This window comes from Rhamphochromis sp. 'chilingali' (assembly GCF_963969265.1).
Source record: "Rhamphochromis sp. 'chilingali' genome assembly, chromosome: 2".
NCBI classification, from domain to species: Eukaryota; Metazoa; Chordata; class Actinopteri; order Cichliformes; family Cichlidae; genus Rhamphochromis; species Rhamphochromis sp. 'chilingali'.
This window is the reverse complement of record NC_137930.1, coordinates 13,116,722-13,134,549: the sequence shown is the minus strand read 5'-3', so window position 1 is coordinate 13,134,549 and position 17,828 is coordinate 13,116,722. Positions and strand designations below refer to the sequence as shown.

Here is a 17,828-nt window from a genome sequence, read left to right as displayed (position 1 = left end):
AAGAACACTTAAAAGGCCTGCTCTAGGAGGCCGGGAAGGCTAAGCTAAAAAGGTGGGTTTTCAATCAAGACTTGAAGGTCTGGATTGAGTCAGATGTGCAAATAGTATGAGGGAGGTTATTCCAGAGGTTAGGTGCAACTGAACCAAAGGCACGGTCACCTCTGGTTTTCAGCTCTGACCTAGGTTGTACCAAGAGCAATTGGTCTCACGATCTCAGCATTCTACCGGGAGTATACACACTAAGGAGATCAATAAGGTAGCTGGGTGCAATGTTATTTATGATTTTATAAGTAAGCAGTAAGATTTTAAAATCAATGCGGTGTTTAATTGGGAGCCAGTGAGAATTGGGGTGATTGTCTCAAACCTACGAGTACCAGGTAGAAGGCGAGCCGCGGCGTTTTGGACGAGTTGCAATCTACGAAGAAGGGCAGAATGAAGCCCAGTGTATAGGGAGTTGCAATAGTCTAACCTGGATGTGACAAAGGAATGGATAAGCTTTTCTAGATCCTCACGTGGTAAGTATGGCATGGCCTTAGAAATTAAACAAAGTTGATAGAAACAAGATTTAATAACAGAGGACACATGCTTGTCAAGCTTAAAGGAGCCGTCCAGGTAAACACCCAAATTACTTGCGGAATCGGAAAGATAATCAGCGAAGGGCCCAAGGACACCAGTTAGATGGGCTCTAGGGGTATGACTATCAAATATTAAAATTTCCGTTTTCTTGGTATTAAGGATAAGAGAATTGCTCAGCAGCCAGTCTTTAACTTCACTTATATAATCGAAGAAGCGAAGTATCAATGAAGTTTCATCCTCAGTCAATTCAAAATAAATTTGAATGTCATCCGCGTAGCAATGATAAGAGAGTTTGTACTTTTCAATAATACGACAAAGGGGTAACATATATAGAGAAAATAGCATAGGACCCAATACAGACCCCTGAGGTAACGAGGGCAATGGAAGAGGAGTAGGTACCCATCGTGACAGAGAAGGACCTCTCCGATAAGTAGGATTTAAACCAACTAAGAGCCATACCCGTAATGCCAACCAGAAGTTCAAGCCTCATTAACAGGATATTATGGTCCACCAGATCAAAAGCAGAAGACAGGTCCAACAAAACTAAGACGGCGGGGCGCCCAGAGTCAGTAATTAAAAGAAGATCATTGAAGACCCTCAAAAGTGCTGTTTCCGTGCTATGGCACAGTTTAAACCCAGTTTGAAATTTATCCCAGATGTTATTCTCATTCAGATAGGTCTGAAGTTGTGATAGGACAATCTTCTCGAGGATTTTTGACAGGAACGGAAGTTGCGAGATAGGTCTGTAATTAGCGAGATTTGAGTGATCTAGGGAACGCTTTTTAAGAACAGGTTTCACTTCGGCATGTGTAAAGGCAGCCGGAACACAACCCATTGACAAAGAAAGATTGATTAGTGATAATATACAAGGCCCAATTACATTAAATCCCTCCTTAATAATGCGAGATGGGAGAATGTCGTGAACAGAATTTGAGATTTTTAGACGATCAATAACTGTAACTTCGGTCGTTGCTGTGCTTTTTTTTGGAAGTCGAATTTCCCAGAGGAACCCACCCGAGGGATTAATAAAGTTCTATCTTATCTTATCTTATCTTAATTCCCTTAAGGGTAGGAAGTGACACTGGTTCGAACTGAGCAAGTGTCATAGAGCAGCGTAAAGCGGGGGCTTGGCACATCCCCGAAGCTTTTAAGGCTCTTAAGGTGGAGATTTTATCAGTGAAGTGATTTAAGAACTGCTCACAAAGAGCCGAAGAAGCTAGCCACGATGCTTCAGGATAAGGGTTAACCAAGGAGTTAAAAATATTGAATAAAACGCGTGGATTATGGCTATTATTCGTAACGATGGCTGACAGAACAGCCGCTTTAGCCATCTTAGCAGATTTCTGGAATTCCAAGCGCGTCCTGCGTAAAATATCAAGGGACACCTGGAGCCTATCCTTTTCCCACCGCCTCTCAGCTTGACAGCAGGTACGGCATAGGGCACGTGTAGAGTCATTTAACCAAGGTCGGGAACAGCTTCTAGGACATTTCACTTTTATAGGGGCCACAGAGTCCAGTATGGAGGTGCATATAGCAAGTAGGGAGTTGGCAAAGTCATCAAATAAAGACTGTGTGATGCCAGCCGTATCAGGGAGCACAGATTCAGAGAAAAACGCAGAAAGTTCAGCCACAGTCCCAGAATCAATGAACCGGCAAGGCATCGAGGGCCCCCAAGGTTCAGATCAGTTTTGCGTAGATCAGCATCAAAAATGACTGGAAAGTGGTTAGAAATCCCAGTGTTGCTAGTTCCCCTGACACTAGCAACACTGGGATGTGGTTTTCCATGAGAGAAAACCAAATCAAGTGTGTGACCTTTAGAGTGGGTTGGAGCATTTACCCACTGAGTAAGATTAAAAGAGCTAAAACAAGAAAGTCTTTGGCAAGCCTATCGATATAAATGTTAAAATCACCAACAATAAGAAGACGGTTATAATTTAAGCAAATAGATCCTAAAAAGTCAGCAAAATCATTGATAAAAGTCCACAACACAAAGAGCCAGGGGGGGACCAGCAAGTTCCAATAGTTGTGCTTCGAAGCTAGCAAACAGGTGGGGACAGCTGCTGTATCCGGAATTTATTCCTAAAGACCACCGCAAGTCCTCCACCCCTGTTCATCAACAACCTAACATTTAATAATGCCCTCCGGGCCGAAGACGCCAGGTTAGAGGTACATCTCAGGCCTAGATTAATTGTAAGCCTAGATTAATTTTATTAGTATTTATTATCAAAATGACTGCTGTAAACTCAGTTTATTGCAGTTGAGCTACATGAAGTTCAAGACCTGTGCTTTGTATGTGTGTAACTTGATACCACATCTGTTTTCTAGTAACCAGCAGTGGGCCTCTGGTTACAAAAAGAACTTGCATAGAAGTCCAAAGTCACTTGGCTCCTTTGATGTGTATCCTCAGTAAATACTTTTCTTGATGATTTCAAGTCTCAGTTGCTAGTTTCAAGTCTTATTGAATACAACGTGTTTATTTTGTTCTTTATGGACCCATTAGAGGCGGAGAAAGCAAAGTACACATTTGGATGAGCCAAACTTGTGATTGACTAGTCGCTACTTTACAAGCCTTGCAGTGTCTGCTCCAAAGCTGATTAGTTGTTCTGGAACAAAAAAACCTCAGAGTTGCCGATTGCAGAGTTAACAAACTCAAAGTTAGACCCAGATCTACATGTACCTCTCACTCGGTGCTTCCTATTTCTAAATACAAAGACATCAGTGCTTGAAACACTGTGCTTCAGGCATCACAGTGGGATCTCACTCCTCAGCCGGATTTATACTTTTTTTTTTTTTTTTAGGCATTCCACATAATTGTATGTAAACGTTTAAGACTAGGCTAAAAAGAACACACAAACACATGGTAATTTATCATCCAATTATATTTATTCCACAGTACAGAGGATAATGGTGAGTGCTGAACACATACTGTATGAACAACGACACATCTGTACCTACTGAAAATGTGAGTCTAAATCACTTGGAAAAGTAATTCTGGTGTCCCTAATTAAGTACATGTGGCATCTTAGTTACTGGCTGTCGGTGTCATGGATCAAAGAATCAGTTAAAACATATAAAATGGGTAATGACAATCTATGCAACAGCTAACATGGCGCAGAGAAGTACTATTTTATGCCACCCTTTCCTAGCAAATATAAGCAGTATATAAACATTTAACGATGCAATAATGTAACATCAAGCAGATACAAAGTGTTTGTCTATTCCTGGAATTATAAAAAAAAAAAAAAGTAAAACAAATGGAAATCACACATAAAGCAAGAATTAATGATGCCGTAATGGTTACAGGGCAATTAAAATTGCTACAAATATAATAAATCAATGTGTAGAGCTACATTTTAATGTGTTATAAACCATTAAGTGTTTATAGTGGTGCTTATAAAAACTAGATGATGTTAAAATAAATTTTGTGCATGTGACTCTAATCCCATACTATGCATATATTGAAAGTGTATATTAATTATTGCCACTATACACTTTGTCACGGTCCTACAGCATCTGTGGCATTATATTTCAGATGTGTACATACAAAATATGATATGGTGCTAAAGCTGGACATCAATAAATTGTCAGTCCCACGTTCTAATAAGGAGCCTTTTCTAAAAGATTTATTCATTTAAAGATATTAATCAAAACCGACTTTTATTTGGCAGCTTTGTTTCACTTATAATGGCTTTTAAAAACATTTGTAATCCTATTATAAATACTAAATAGTCATCAATTAAGAACTTTAATCAGTAGGCATGCTTTCCTTTTACATGACTGTACGTCTTCAGTACAATACATACATGTTTCAGGTATGAGTTTACAGAAGTCATTACAAATACTTTTATTGGCTTTAGAAAATGTAGGAAGGTTTTAAACACATGAATTTTCAATAAGTGCCAAATAATTAGTTTGCTAAAATTCTGTTCATAGAAGCAACAGTGGGTGCTAACATTTTTCACAGTGTCAGCATTAAAGCTAAACTGAGCAGTCATCTCATAGACTGAAATGAAAAGTGGTCTCTTTGGACTAACATGTCCAGTGACTTATTCAGCATACAATAATGTTTACCCTTTCACAAAGGGTGTGTTATTAGAAAGTGAAACCACAAACTAATAATGCACTTTTTAAAACTAAAGATGTAGGTCTCTATATTTAATAATTCTTATCCCAAAGTGGCAATAATTGTGATCACAGGAAATATATTCTGCTGTTTGTTTTTGTTTTTATATGTAAGTGTTCAGTTTAATTGTAAGGACATAGTGGAGAAGAGTTCATTTATTATTCTTACCAGTGTAGGTTATGTAATTTTAAGTTGGATTAGACAAAATGCAACAGTTTGTTAAATATTGTTTTCTGTTAAGGGCTTTTACTTTTCCATGCACCTACTGCTGCCTGAGAAAAATGTCTCGAGTTATATTGCAAAGGTTTTGTAAAATACTCCAGCTTGAAAAATAGGTACAATAGTCCTATAAAACATACTTGACTGTTGTAAGAGACAGCAGATGTCTACAGCAGCTCAAATACAAACAGTTTTCACATGGTGTGAAAAAGCTGCACGTGGTGTATGGACGTGTATGCTTTCAGACTGCATGTAGATTGAATTGTGGTAGATTGTGCCCCTGCTGTGATGTGAAGAATAATATTGCACTGGTAGGAACATAAAAGCTTCCTGTGTTGGTCCATAGCCTCAATGACTGCCAAAATGACAAATAAAATGCTACATATTTCCGTTATAGTTCACCTGAAATTTCCAGAGTAACGCCATGAACCTTAAATAAATAAATAAACCTCGACCCTATATTTCCTACATATATATCTTTACAGTATGTACAGTGACACATCCTTGGCTCCTGAACAGTGTCAGAATCCAGACGGACAGACATTCAACTCAGCAGCCAAAATGGCCAAATGGGGAAAAGTGTTCTCCAGGACTTCTTTCAGTCTAGCATATTGTCCAAGGTTTTGGCAGCACGCTCAGACTCTGTTCTACAAGGTCAAAACATTTTGCCCATTTTTTTTCACATGCAACATTCAATTTAATATTATGTAGTCAGCAAATCAAAATCCAGTCAAAGCATTAAGACGTTTGCTCTCAGTACACACTTCCCCTTCTTACGAAAGGCTGGATACAGTGTTCATCAGAGGTTTTCAAACTATGACAACCTCCCATCTGTGTCAGGTGGATTGTACAGGTGCACAGAGGTGTTTGAGAGCAACAGGAAGAACTAGTTGTCTTTTTTGGCCCTTTAATTTCCAAGTTAAAAATGAGTGGATCTATGTGATATATGTATCTTTAGATTCAATGGGCCATAGACTTTCAGAAGACATTGCTATATCCAGTACCCATGACTAATAAGCAGACAGTTCTTCATGGGTACAGTGCAAACAGGAAGAGCTAATAGCTAAGACAATTGCTAAAATGCTTTTAATGGGGCCAAAATCTTAAAAAAGAAAAAAAAAAAGAAAAAAAGTTTTCTTTTGTTTTTTAAAGAAAAGAAACAAAAGTAAGAAAAACTCCTAATCCTCTAGCTATAGTCTGTGCTTCTCAGATATCAGCATGTAGTCAAGTCACAAAGCTAATTACATTCCTTTAAAAATCAGTCACCATTGTTCTAAATGATTTTCTGGATTCCTCAATGAGTCTTCTAAGTATCTGGGTTAACCAACAACAACAAAAAAGCCTTTTCTACTCAGTAAAAAGAAGATTTTAAACTTGAAATCTTTCTCATTTTGCACCTCTGAAACCAAATGAAAACAAAGACAGCAGTAGATAGTAGGAAAATTAGGAAATGGATTTGAAGAGACACCTCTTGCAGTGTGGTGGCACAGTAGTAGAGCAGTAAGTACTGTTGCTTCACAACTAGAAGATCCTGTTTGTCCATTTAAGGTGTCCCTGCCCAAAACCCCCCTTTCTTCTGACTGCCCAACTGCTGGAAGCTTGCTGAGGAGCAGTACTGATTATCTGAGAGTTATATCCACCTGAGAACCAGCCCATTCATTTATGTGTCCTCTGTAATGGACATCTGTTTTTGACTTATTTGAGCTAACCTACATATATGACATTCTGGGATTTCCATTGATATTTCATGGGTTTTGTTTTTTATCTCCAAAGAGGAAGGAAATCACAAAAAAGTTCAATAGAAAGATTGTTTTTTCCTCGCTTCTCAGGAGGATATTTCTGGGTGTGCTGTGTATGTAGCCAATAGCACAAAGAAATCAGGTTTCTGTATGTCATGTTATTGTAAGATAACATAACATAAGAAGGAAAAGTGCGCTTTTAAAGGTAAACTTCAGGAGTCTACATTAGATTGCACAAATTTTTAAAGAATTACAGTTACTGTAGTTCCAAAGCTTTGAGAATAATCATCCACCAAACAGAAAAATATGCCTGTTAAGAGAACACAGAGTGTGGGCATGGATATGCATCAGGGGGGGAGCACAATATCAGACTTTGAAAACTCCTGGTCTAAAGACTTCTGTAGAGTTCCTTGTTAACTATTTGGCACATATACGTACATCATTTTCATATTGTGACCAAATGTACAGACGTATGCATACCAGCACATATATCATATCCTGACATAAATAAAAAATGTCATGCACTACAGAGGTGTTCGAATGCAGCAAAATGAGATGGTAACTACAGTATATTCCACTGTAAACTAGTGCAAAAAAGGATAATGAGGTTATGCCGTTGATTAACTACAGTATTAGAGAATGATTTTGGCTTTTGTGGTGGGTTCAAGACGGTCTGGATCACACAGACTGGAAATAGAAGCACTCTTGTGTAGTGTGGAAACTGGGCATGTGAAATAACAGCATAGTAAAATGAGGGTGACAAGCAGTGCGGCTGCTCCATACATCCATACACGAAGGCTTAAAGGACAGATTCACAATTTTTCATGCTTCAGAAATAGCCATATGCTCATCTGAACACTGAAACTGTTGTAGTTATAATTATTTAAGTCTATACCAAGCATGTAGAACTACGTATCATTTGTTTAGACTTAGACTTCCAGTTCATGCAAAAACACATTAGAATTTATGCTTGTTATTAATATTATAAATATTATTTTGAAAATCTGGCTTAAAAGAGTAAAGTAAATAATTTCCAAGGTTTTAAATTTCATCTTTGTGTCAGGTCAAGTCAAATTATTACAGGGTGTGTATAAAAATGAATAACTTTAAAAACTAGCTATATTAAAACAATTCTATTGCAATATAAGAAGGGTTGATTTTAAAAATCAAGTATATGGCCTTTTTTGAATTATCTGCATAAACACTTTTTTTAAAACTTTTTTTTAGCTCCTATTGACTGAATTTGGATCATTTTAAAGGTATAAATTAAAAGGTCTTGTCATTCAGTTTTGTGCAGCCCTTAGTAGAACACCCTGAACACAACAATTTTTCGAGAGATGTTGTTTAGTTGTTAACATTTGCCAAAAATAAGCATAGTGGATTCTGCCCACTATCACCTAAACTGGAAGCACATTGTGTAGGGTATGTCTTCATGGCTAGTTTTACTGTTTCAGTGTTCACACAGGCACCTGACTTTTTCATTTATCATACCTGTAAATGTTTTTACCTATTATATAAAGAGCCCATATGTGCCCATAGTTTTTGTTTTTTTTGGATTTGGGTCAGAGATGTGAGGTGGCTTCATCTTCTTTAAAGGGAAAGAGAGGCCAATGGGACTCATCTCCCATACTTCACACACACTGATAATTCAGTCATTTCAACATTCGAGCTGAATCACTTCGGCTCATTCTTTAGTCCATTTGGTACAAATACTGAAACATCTTTGTGAGTGAAAGCTCTCCCTTCCAGTTCAGTCTGAAATGAAACAGGCTCCAGGTCCAGCCTGCATTATATCCTATGAGAAAAAAGAGCAAATACTCAGGAAACACCACAAAAGTGTCTCCCAGCAGCAGCAACTATGGGAAACAAAACACCACCAGCAGGTGGATCTGAGGTATTGCAAGCAGATGAATATATATATAGATATATATATAAATAAAGGGATAGTTGCTGTGGACTGTACAGAGTCTCAGTTGTTGCTTTGATGCTGCATGCCCTGTTTTTCTGCTTTCCGTCTCCTCTGCAAAGAAAGTGTCTTGTGGGATATTAAGGCCTTGGATGGCCCAGAGGCCACACGGAAACAGAAAATACTACAGAGTTTCACACAGGGTGGAATGAAAACTGAATGGCCGACCTGCTATCAGTATGTTTTAAGAAGCATGAAAAGGACTGATCTGTGACTAAGACGACAAGTACTTTCCTCTGTGATACAGTATATTTCACAAATCCAGCCCTTATTGTTCAAAGGATCAATTCATCCAAAATACACATTTCTTTATTCATATCTTTTGGTATCTAAAAATAGAAAATTTAGAGATTCTTTTAAAATCTCTGCCAGCACAATACCATGAAGGTAATTCGTTTGTGGTCCATTACACTTAACTCAATGCTAGCATTCTCATGCTATCATTTCTCCAGTAACAATGCTACAAGCTTTTTTTCTAATCTAGTTTAGCTTGTTAGCATGGTGATTTTAGGTGGTAACAAAGAGAGTTTGGACCCTGGCAGACTCTCAGGTACATTTTCATGACAGAAAATACTTCCACCTACATTTACATCATCTTAATGTTTAGATACTTCTGGACAAATAAAACCAAAAAGTACCAGCCAGATAAATAGGGTGGAGTAAAATGAAATTGGAGAATTCTTTATGAAGCCAGCTGACAGGCTGTTGGTAAGAAATGGGAAGAGAGTAACTAAAGCATCTAACCTAACAACCTTCTGGATGGATTTTGTTTACACTAACATGCTGTGGCTAGTTAAAATAGCTACTAATATGATCTCTTTTGGTAGAGTTTGGATGAACAGATCCTTTACAGTAAGGTCTCCATTTGGTCTCTCCTTACTTTTTGTTAGATTTGCCTTTCTGTTTTTTGGTCTCTACTTACTTTTTGATAGATTTGCTTTTCTGTTTTTGCATCATGAGGGTTTTCTATACTTATTGCCAGTCACTGCTGTGTTCCAAAACAGTGGAAAAGAAACTCAAGTGTAAATCACTGGCCCTTTGCCACGGTTGCCAAACGAACTTAGCCTCAGTCCCATGGTTGACTGTCTGAAGATCAATCTGGCTCTGCAGTTTGTCCTGAGCTCATGAGTGTAAATGTTTATGTTGTTTGGAAAGGAGAAGGGAGGGTTTCCCGTTAGACGAGATTAGTTTAAGGCTTACAATTTCTTTTTTTAATCCTTCCTTTGTCATTTTTTTAAATAGTGGTATATTCTATAAAAGTATTACTGTAAAAGAGTCATGCTACAGAACTGTTTTGTTCTCTAGATCCCACTTGGCCTGATTAGTCCACTCCTCCTGGACAGATCCCTACTTATCGCTCCTTCCTAATCTCTATTAATTATGGGTTATTTATGCTGAACCATCTGTCTATTCCTTCCACAACCCCATCATCCACACACTCCCATCTTTTCTTCACCTTTCTATCTTTTATCTTAGTCCAGAGATCATAGTGGCTCGGCCAGGGTCCTTTATACCAAAGCTTTTATTTAAACATTACTTGGGGCCATGTAAGCCTACACTGCCCTCCTTGGTGCTGCTGCTGCGCCCCCAGCACCCCCCAGCTATACTCATACTCCTCTGTGCTGCTGCTGTGACCCCTCTATCGCGCTCCACTTCACACTGGCTGAGCGTGCGCTCAGTCCGGCTGGGCTGGCTGGGTGAGCATGACCCCGACCCTCCAGGCTGTTGAGAGGAGATGGTGCGAAAGATGTGGTTCCGTTTCCGGAGGAAGTCTCCTCCAGCTGTGCCCAGAGCAAAGCTGCCCTTCCGGAGGACCATACGGGTACTGGCGGTCTTGGCAGGGCGAGACCTTTGGTTGTACTCCAGCTGAGATAGGTGGGAAGCATAGCCATCCAGGATGAACTGGAACAGATTAACAGTCAATTAAACTGGGTTTACTCAGCATCAATGCACAGACAGAAGGTCCCCTGACAGACCCTAAACACTCAGCGATTAATCATGTAAAATATTCATGGCCTAATTAGTTCACAATGAAACTATTTTACAGCTGTACACCCACTCAGATAAAATAGTTTCATTGTGAACTAATTCATAATGTACCACAATTATTTACTATCAGACCTGGCACTGGTGCTGCATTTTCTTCGTGGGCCTTCCCACTATGTAGATATGAGATGGAGGCAGGCCAATAGAAGTGTACACTGATATGTCCTTGGTGGAGCCATAGGCAGCAAATATCCTCATGTTGGCCTAATCAAATACAAAGAGTTTAAACTTTTAGACATTGGAAGGATTTTGCTGCATTGCTATTCCAGACTCTCCCTGCCCTCACTTACCTCGTTGATGAGGGTTTTGAGGAAGTTGGCCTTGTGTCGGAGAGGGTCATGTACCAGGCCGTCGCAGAATGAGACGATGCCATTAGGGAAGTTATGCTGGGAGAGCCAGGCAACAACACGCTGCTTCTGCATGTCAGGACGACCTGTGACATACACTATCAGATAGCCCAAGTCCTGCCAGTACCTGCAAACAATAAAGAATAAAAATCCTGAGAAGGAGTCGCGTTTGGATTAGCTGACTTCCATGCTAAAAGGGAGTGATATGTTGTTCAGAAAATCAATATTCTGCCATTACTTCACATAAATATTCCCAAGATGCAGCACATGTAAAAACTACAAATACCAAGGGGGTAGTATTTATTCTCAATAGTTTAGAAGAAAACTATAAAATAACATATATGGAATTAAAAATGTGTGAAAGAAAATGTGTTTTTCAATTTTACATTTTTCAAAACTTTCACCTTTGGCTGTAACAGTAATGTGTAAGCTCCACACAACAATTAGTCCTGCAAGTACCTGAGCTGAGAGAGTGGAGAACCCCAGCCTCAGTACCTTTGTCCATGCAGCAAGTAGACCATGTGTTTGTGGTCATTTATCCATTTATGCCTTCACTGTGGAGAGGAATGTTTTGCATTGTGTGATGTTTTTGACCTAGAGAAGCAATTCTTGTGTTGCTTCTTCTAACTTACTAACATACAAAAGGGGCAGACTTTAGACCAGATTCAAATGTGAGATATGTGGCTCCATGTGAGATGCAGAGAAAGTGAACTGCTCATATCTGCATATGCATTTTCCACCATGAAGTATGGAGAACAAGTTGCCAAGACAACATTCCACAACAATCTGTTTTGGTCTTTGCCACGGAGTTTTTGTTTGTGTCCACAACTTTGATTTGTACTATCTAGACGTTTTACACTATATATTACTGCAGAGTAGTATTCCTACCAAGCATGCTGGTGTTCTCCTTACCTTACCACATCCACAGCCCCTGCTCGAACCTTAGGGTCACTCCCCATTATTGAGACGCTGGCAGCAAATGACCCGTCAATGCTGAATACAACAAACTCTGTTCCTCGTGGTACAATAGTAAGATAGCTGTCTGCAAATGTGTGGTCGCCCCTATTAGAGAAACAGCGACTGGTAAATATGATGAAATTCATACATGTATGCGTCTCTCCTTGTGAAATAACTACAACTCAGCATACCTGACCACCATTTTGACAGGATATACCCCGATACCCAGCCTCTTGCTCTCTGGAATTACATAAGAGACACGTCCACTGTTGTTAGTGAGCTCCGTGTCAAAGTACACCCACTCTCCAGAGGGAGGCTGGGTCATGATGTGAATGTCAATCTGCAAGAAAAAGAAAAAAAACAAAAACAAAACATGGCTTGAATACAAACCATCTCTTTTTTGTTGTTGTTCCTAACAGCCAAACATGTCAGTCATTACCTTTTCTCCAGTTAATGTGACCATGTCCAGAGGACCATACATGAAACGTCCCGTCAGTGTCTGCACTCCATCCTCTGTGAACACGGCGTCATTCACGCGATGATTAGCTGTCACATTCTGAGAAGCAACCAAAACAGGAAATCAGTTTCTTTTTTTTTTTCTTTTTTTTTTTCAAATCTCTTTATTTGGTTTTCCAGTGTTCTTTATCATAAAGGCAACTAAGATTCAAATATAAATGATTACATATATACAACAGAAATTAAACAAAATCAAAACAAAACAAAACAAAACAAAACAAAAAAAAGGCGGAAATCAGTTTCAATTCTCTAAAGTCTCTCTTGAGACTTCTCTTACTGTTTTTGCTGCCAAAATGAGATGACGAGAACTTGACTGAAATGTTAATCAGCTCATTAGAGGTGCTTTTTTCCTAAATTGTTTGTCCTGTGAAATGCCTCTTTGGCACCTTTGGGACTACCGTATCGTCTTCAAGGACTTTTTGGACACCTTTTTTTCCAGAATAACTGAAATCCTCTACTTATGTCTTGCTGCTTATATCTTATGCAGGGCTATGGGCTATTCTATTCTATTCTATTCTATTCTATTCTATTCTATTCTATTAAATGTTTAGAGAGGAAATATTTTCTTGGTAGATATGCTAGTAACTAACAGATATCTGAAGTATGAAAATCAAAAAACGTGCTTAATCTTTAACAATAACTTATACACAGCCTTGTCAAAAGAAAGCAATGATAATCTAATATTTAGTTGGAAAAAATTTAGCTTGGCATTATTTCAAATGTTTTATGCTTAGCATGTAAGTGGGGTTAAGTTAATCGGGTAGGTTAATTAAAGTTGGATGTGAACTAGATGTGAACGTGAACAGTATGACAATGGCTGCCTGTCTCTCAGTGTCGGCCCTGTGACAGGCCGGCGATCTGTTCTGGGGGTTTCCTGGCTCTCGCCTTATGGTAGCTAGGATAGGCTCCCCCTATGACCCTTAATTGGACAAGCAGAAGAAAATGGATAAATTGATGGCTCTAGTATGTGTGGCATGACATTTTCTGATGATAAATTAGTCTTTTAGGGAACGATGTTGAGGTCTCCAAAGTTTGGATCATTAGAAATTCAGATTTTCTTTGTAAATTTGCCTTTCAGGTAAATAAAACATCCATTTTTCTCCCTTTGTGTCATTTTTTGCTGCTGCTGAAATACTTCTAAAGCCAAACCTATGCCCTCCGAAAATATAACAGAGATACTTTAAGTCAAAAATCTCTCTTTTGTATCCACATCTTAAAAGTTCAGCATTGCCTCTGTCAGGTGGAGATACCTTAAAGACCTCTTACCCGAATTTTAACATGAGTCCTCTTTCGAAGCCACTTCTCCCGAGGTTTTGAAGGAGTAAATTCAGACACTTCTTTACCATCCAGCTCCAAAACACCAGAATTCTCATGTCTCATTACCTGCAACAGGAAATGAAATTAACATTAATCACATATATTCTGTTCTCTTTAATGTTTATGGGGGAAAAAAGAAATGTAGAAAGCATGGTGAACCTATTGTACCAAATTTTCTGTAAAGGAATGGAGTCTTATATTTAATTTTAAAAAAGCAATGACTGAGATTATCATCCCTGGAACTATGCAACTTAAAACACTTTAGTGATTACAAATCAAAGAAATAAAATCAATTGAAAGAGAACCTGTCTGAGTATAAATGAGACAACGTCCGTCGATTCCCAGTAGGAGGCATGGAAAAGATGAGGCAGAGCCACGGTTGGAAAGGCTGTCAGGGCATCAGGACAGTAAAGAGCATAGTCCATCCTCTTACTGCCCCACCACCGAGAGGCAACTACAGCAGTGAGGGGAAAAACAGACAGTCAGAACGTCCACTGTGCTGATTTTAGTTAGTGTTTTTCACTGAAGGTTTGACTAAGAGGCACTAGGGCTAGGTTAAAACTGGACAGTGGTGAGTAGTAGAAAGGTTTGAAGTGCACACTGTTCCCTCTCTTTTTTTCTTGTAATGCAGTGGTTCCCAACCTTTTTGACTGATATATCCCCAAAGCCCTCAAATATCCCTCCACCGATACCACAGTGTGTTCCAAACATGATCCCAATGAATGCTATTTTAAACTCTACGATATTTTAAAAGACACGTGTGATTAACTGTAGTGAAGCAATTCGTCCATTCTTTGTGTTGCAAAAGTAAAAAAATGTTTGTTGTTACTGTTGTTACTGTTTAGGGCGATCGCGGCTCAAGAGTTGGCAGTTCGTCTTGTAATCTGAAGGTTGCCGGTTCGAGACCCGGCTCAGACAGTCTCGGTCGTTGTGTCCTTGGGCAAGACACTTCACCCACCTACTGGTGATGGCCAGAGGGGCCGATGGCGCGATATGGCAGCCTCGCTTCTGCCAGTCTGCCCCAGGGCAGCTGTGGCTACAACTGTAGCTTGCCTCCACCAGTGTATGAGAGTGAATGAATAGTGGAATTGTAAAGCGCTTTGAGGGTCTCGAAAAGCGCTATATGAATGCAGTCCATTATTATTATTATCCACGACTTGTATTTGTCCACTGTTTTATCTATGAACTGTTAATATCCCTAAACTGCAATATATGACTTGGATACAGCAATTTATTTGATATGATGAATTTAGTTAGCGCTTATAGAAATAAATTAGTACACATCAATTTTTACTACTATTTGGGCTGTTTTATTTTCCCACATAAATGGGATCTCTTACGCTCATTTTTATCTCCACAGATTTATTTGTAGCCACTACTAGTGTATCCATGATTCATAATGCTAAAGCATCTGAATTTACTTAAACAAAGTGTTTAATTTCCTTCACGCTTTGTTTGAGATAACTTTCTTTTGACTGGCTGCATCTCGCAACCAGAAGGTGTGATCAACAGGTGGGTGGGGCTTCTGCGTGCCTGAGATGATCACATTAGCAATATCTGCTCTCAGTGATGTCATATAGATGTAGCAGCAAGGGGAAAGTCTTTAGAGCAATCTGAAGCTTTAGGCTCACAGGGATCACTTACACATATAGTACACTGACCTTCTTATTTAAAACTTAGACCATATTTAATATCAAAATCCATCGTGTCATAAAACATCAGTATATATTTTTTGAGATTTTTCTGCCAACACCAAAAGTAGCTACTGAGGTACAAGTAAGCCTGATTGGGAATCACCACCAGGACAAGAAAACAGTGGTTCTCAAGGAATTAAGTTCAGAAAGGCTCACAAGAAGGATTATGGACCTCCAGTGTAATTACTGTAACTACTTGGGAGTACTATCTGAGAGAAAGGAAGAAGCCAGAGGAGGAAGGAAAGAACACAGGGAATGAATACAGATTGTAGCATCCTTCCCTCAAGGTCCTCTTACTACAGCTCCCAGGGTACCTTTCTCTATGTTCTTCAGCACCCTGGGCGACGGGGGTGCCGAGCTGATGTCAGTGATGTCAGAAGTAACATCAGTGAGGTCAGAGGTCATGTCAGAAGTCATGTCAGAGCTAACGTCCGAGCTGTGCTCGGACTCCACACCGTTGGATCTCGGAAAAACCTGACGAATTTTCTTGCGCAACTGAGGCGGTGTGCTCCGAGAGGCAAATCTATGGTAGGGTAGATGCAGCTGTGACAGCAGACTGGGCCTTTTAGTGTGGCTCACTTCACATTTGCTTGCTAAGAGGATGTTTGGAGGGAGGAAATGAGAATGTCAACATGTAAACTTCCAGCTTCTGGACCAAAAATTAGGTCAGAGACACAATGTCAGAGGTCAGCTTACTCGTAGCGATGTTGGAGGCGGTGTAAGAGTCAGCTAAGCCTGACACCTGGCTGGCTATGCTGGCCTCACTGGCTCTACGGGTGCAGCGAAGGTGAGGAATCCCTGGTGATGTTGATGATGGATGCTGACCATCAACAAGAGTATGGGAGTGAAGGGTATCCACTGCGAATAAAGAGGAGTTATAGTCATATTCTTTATTCACATATGATCAATTATTTCTATGATTATGAATAATTCAAACACCAATATAAAATAATGATATTTTTAATCACTCATGCAAGGAGAAACAAGTTGTAAATACAACATGTTACCTTTTGAGTTTTAACCATTTGATAAATTTAAGTCTCACGTTCACTCTTTTAACTCTGTTTTTGGTTTCCTCCAGATATCTTCCTGCTTAGCTACTGCATGTTCCACTATTTTTACCCAATAGTCAAAGAACTCTGTTTGCTATTTGCTGCTGAGCAGTTAGTGTAAAATCGCTTTTTAGTGCTTAATTTGTCTGAGAAGAGACAGGAGTCTGAAGTGGCAGAAAAATTAGAGTCATTAGAGTGAACCAAAATGATAAAACTGCAACCAGCTCGCTAATCAAATAATAGAACCTCAAAATGAATTCAGTGGGTAAATACAGGTTTACCCGCAGCAGATGGCTGTTTGGTTCTAGTTTGGTTCTGTTGGATATTTCTTCCTGTTAAAATGGACTTTTTTTTTCTCCCCACTGTCAATAGGTGCTTACTCATAAAAGGTTGTATGATTGTTGGGGTTTTCTCAATATTATTTTAGGGGTTTACCTTACTCTGCAACTTCCCTGTTGGCAAAACAGGTGTTTTGAACCCCACAAACAAAAAAAGCAACTGAGCCATAACTAATGTTAGGGAAATCTGTTGATGTTTATGAAAGAGCCATAAACATCAACAGATGAACCAGCCAATATACTGGAATATTGTATTTTTTCCATCTGTATCAGTAATGGTCTTAAAAAAATCCTATATTGTTAGAAGCTCTAGTTTTAACCAAATCCAGACCACATTAGAAAAATAATAATAACAGGATAAAGGAGATAAAGAGAACAAATACACACTCTCTGTGTTGCTCTGGGAGGTCTGCCAGTTGAGGACAGGCACAGGGATGCAGGTCTCACTGACAGTGCTTTCCTGGTTCCGATGTGATGCTGTACTGCCAGACTCTATCAGAAGCTGGGGGTTACTTTGCACAGTTTCAACTAAGCCAGACAAGGGGTAAAAAAAAGTCAACAACTTGTATTACATAAAGTTCTGCAGCAAAATGTCTCAGGAAGTGTGCCTTTCTTTTTTGTCTGTGTTTGCGTGTGTGTCAACTCACCCAAGAGAGCCGAATGTCCATCACCCAGAGGAAAGCGCTGATAGCGGGAGACGCTACAGGGAGGCAGCAGGTAGAACCTCTTGTCTAGGAGAGGCTCAAGACGAGAGGCGGAGGGGTCAGCTGGATGAAACATGTTGTAAACCTGCTGGCAGGCTGGACGCAGCGCTGACACTAGAGCAGGAAACACAGCAAGAAGTTTTAAATAAACAGACTGGTGTGACTAGTAACACGGGACACTGTGTATACAAACTATAACTTTAGATAGTAGGCTGGAAAATACATTACAGTTTT

The 17,828-nt window shown here is 39.4% G+C and overlaps 1 protein-coding gene across 1 annotated transcript in view; it reads right to left on the bottom strand.

Annotated features, from left to right (window-relative positions):
* Positions 1 to 3,472: 3,472 nt before the first annotated feature.
* Positions 3,473 to 17,828, bottom strand: part of pitpnm2 (phosphatidylinositol transfer protein, membrane-associated 2) — a 66,566-nt gene continuing 52,210 nt past the window's right edge. Inside the window, exons 17-28 of the mRNA XM_080874612.1 lie at positions 17,538 to 17,708; positions 17,278 to 17,418; positions 16,197 to 16,358; positions 15,815 to 16,093; positions 14,112 to 14,260; positions 13,756 to 13,872; positions 12,413 to 12,529; positions 12,165 to 12,313; positions 11,929 to 12,078; positions 10,960 to 11,143; positions 10,745 to 10,873; positions 3,473 to 10,525 (exon numbers count right to left, since the gene is read on the bottom strand). Of these exons, the coding sequence (XP_080730738.1) occupies positions 10,157 to 10,525; positions 10,745 to 10,873; positions 10,960 to 11,143; positions 11,929 to 12,078; positions 12,165 to 12,313; positions 12,413 to 12,529; positions 13,756 to 13,872; positions 14,112 to 14,260; positions 15,815 to 16,093; positions 16,197 to 16,358; positions 17,278 to 17,418; positions 17,538 to 17,708 (2,117 nt within the window). The 3' untranslated portion in view covers positions 3,473 to 10,156. The remainder of the gene's footprint in view (positions 10,526 to 10,744; positions 10,874 to 10,959; positions 11,144 to 11,928; positions 12,079 to 12,164; positions 12,314 to 12,412; positions 12,530 to 13,755; positions 13,873 to 14,111; positions 14,261 to 15,814; positions 16,094 to 16,196; positions 16,359 to 17,277; positions 17,419 to 17,537; positions 17,709 to 17,828) is intronic.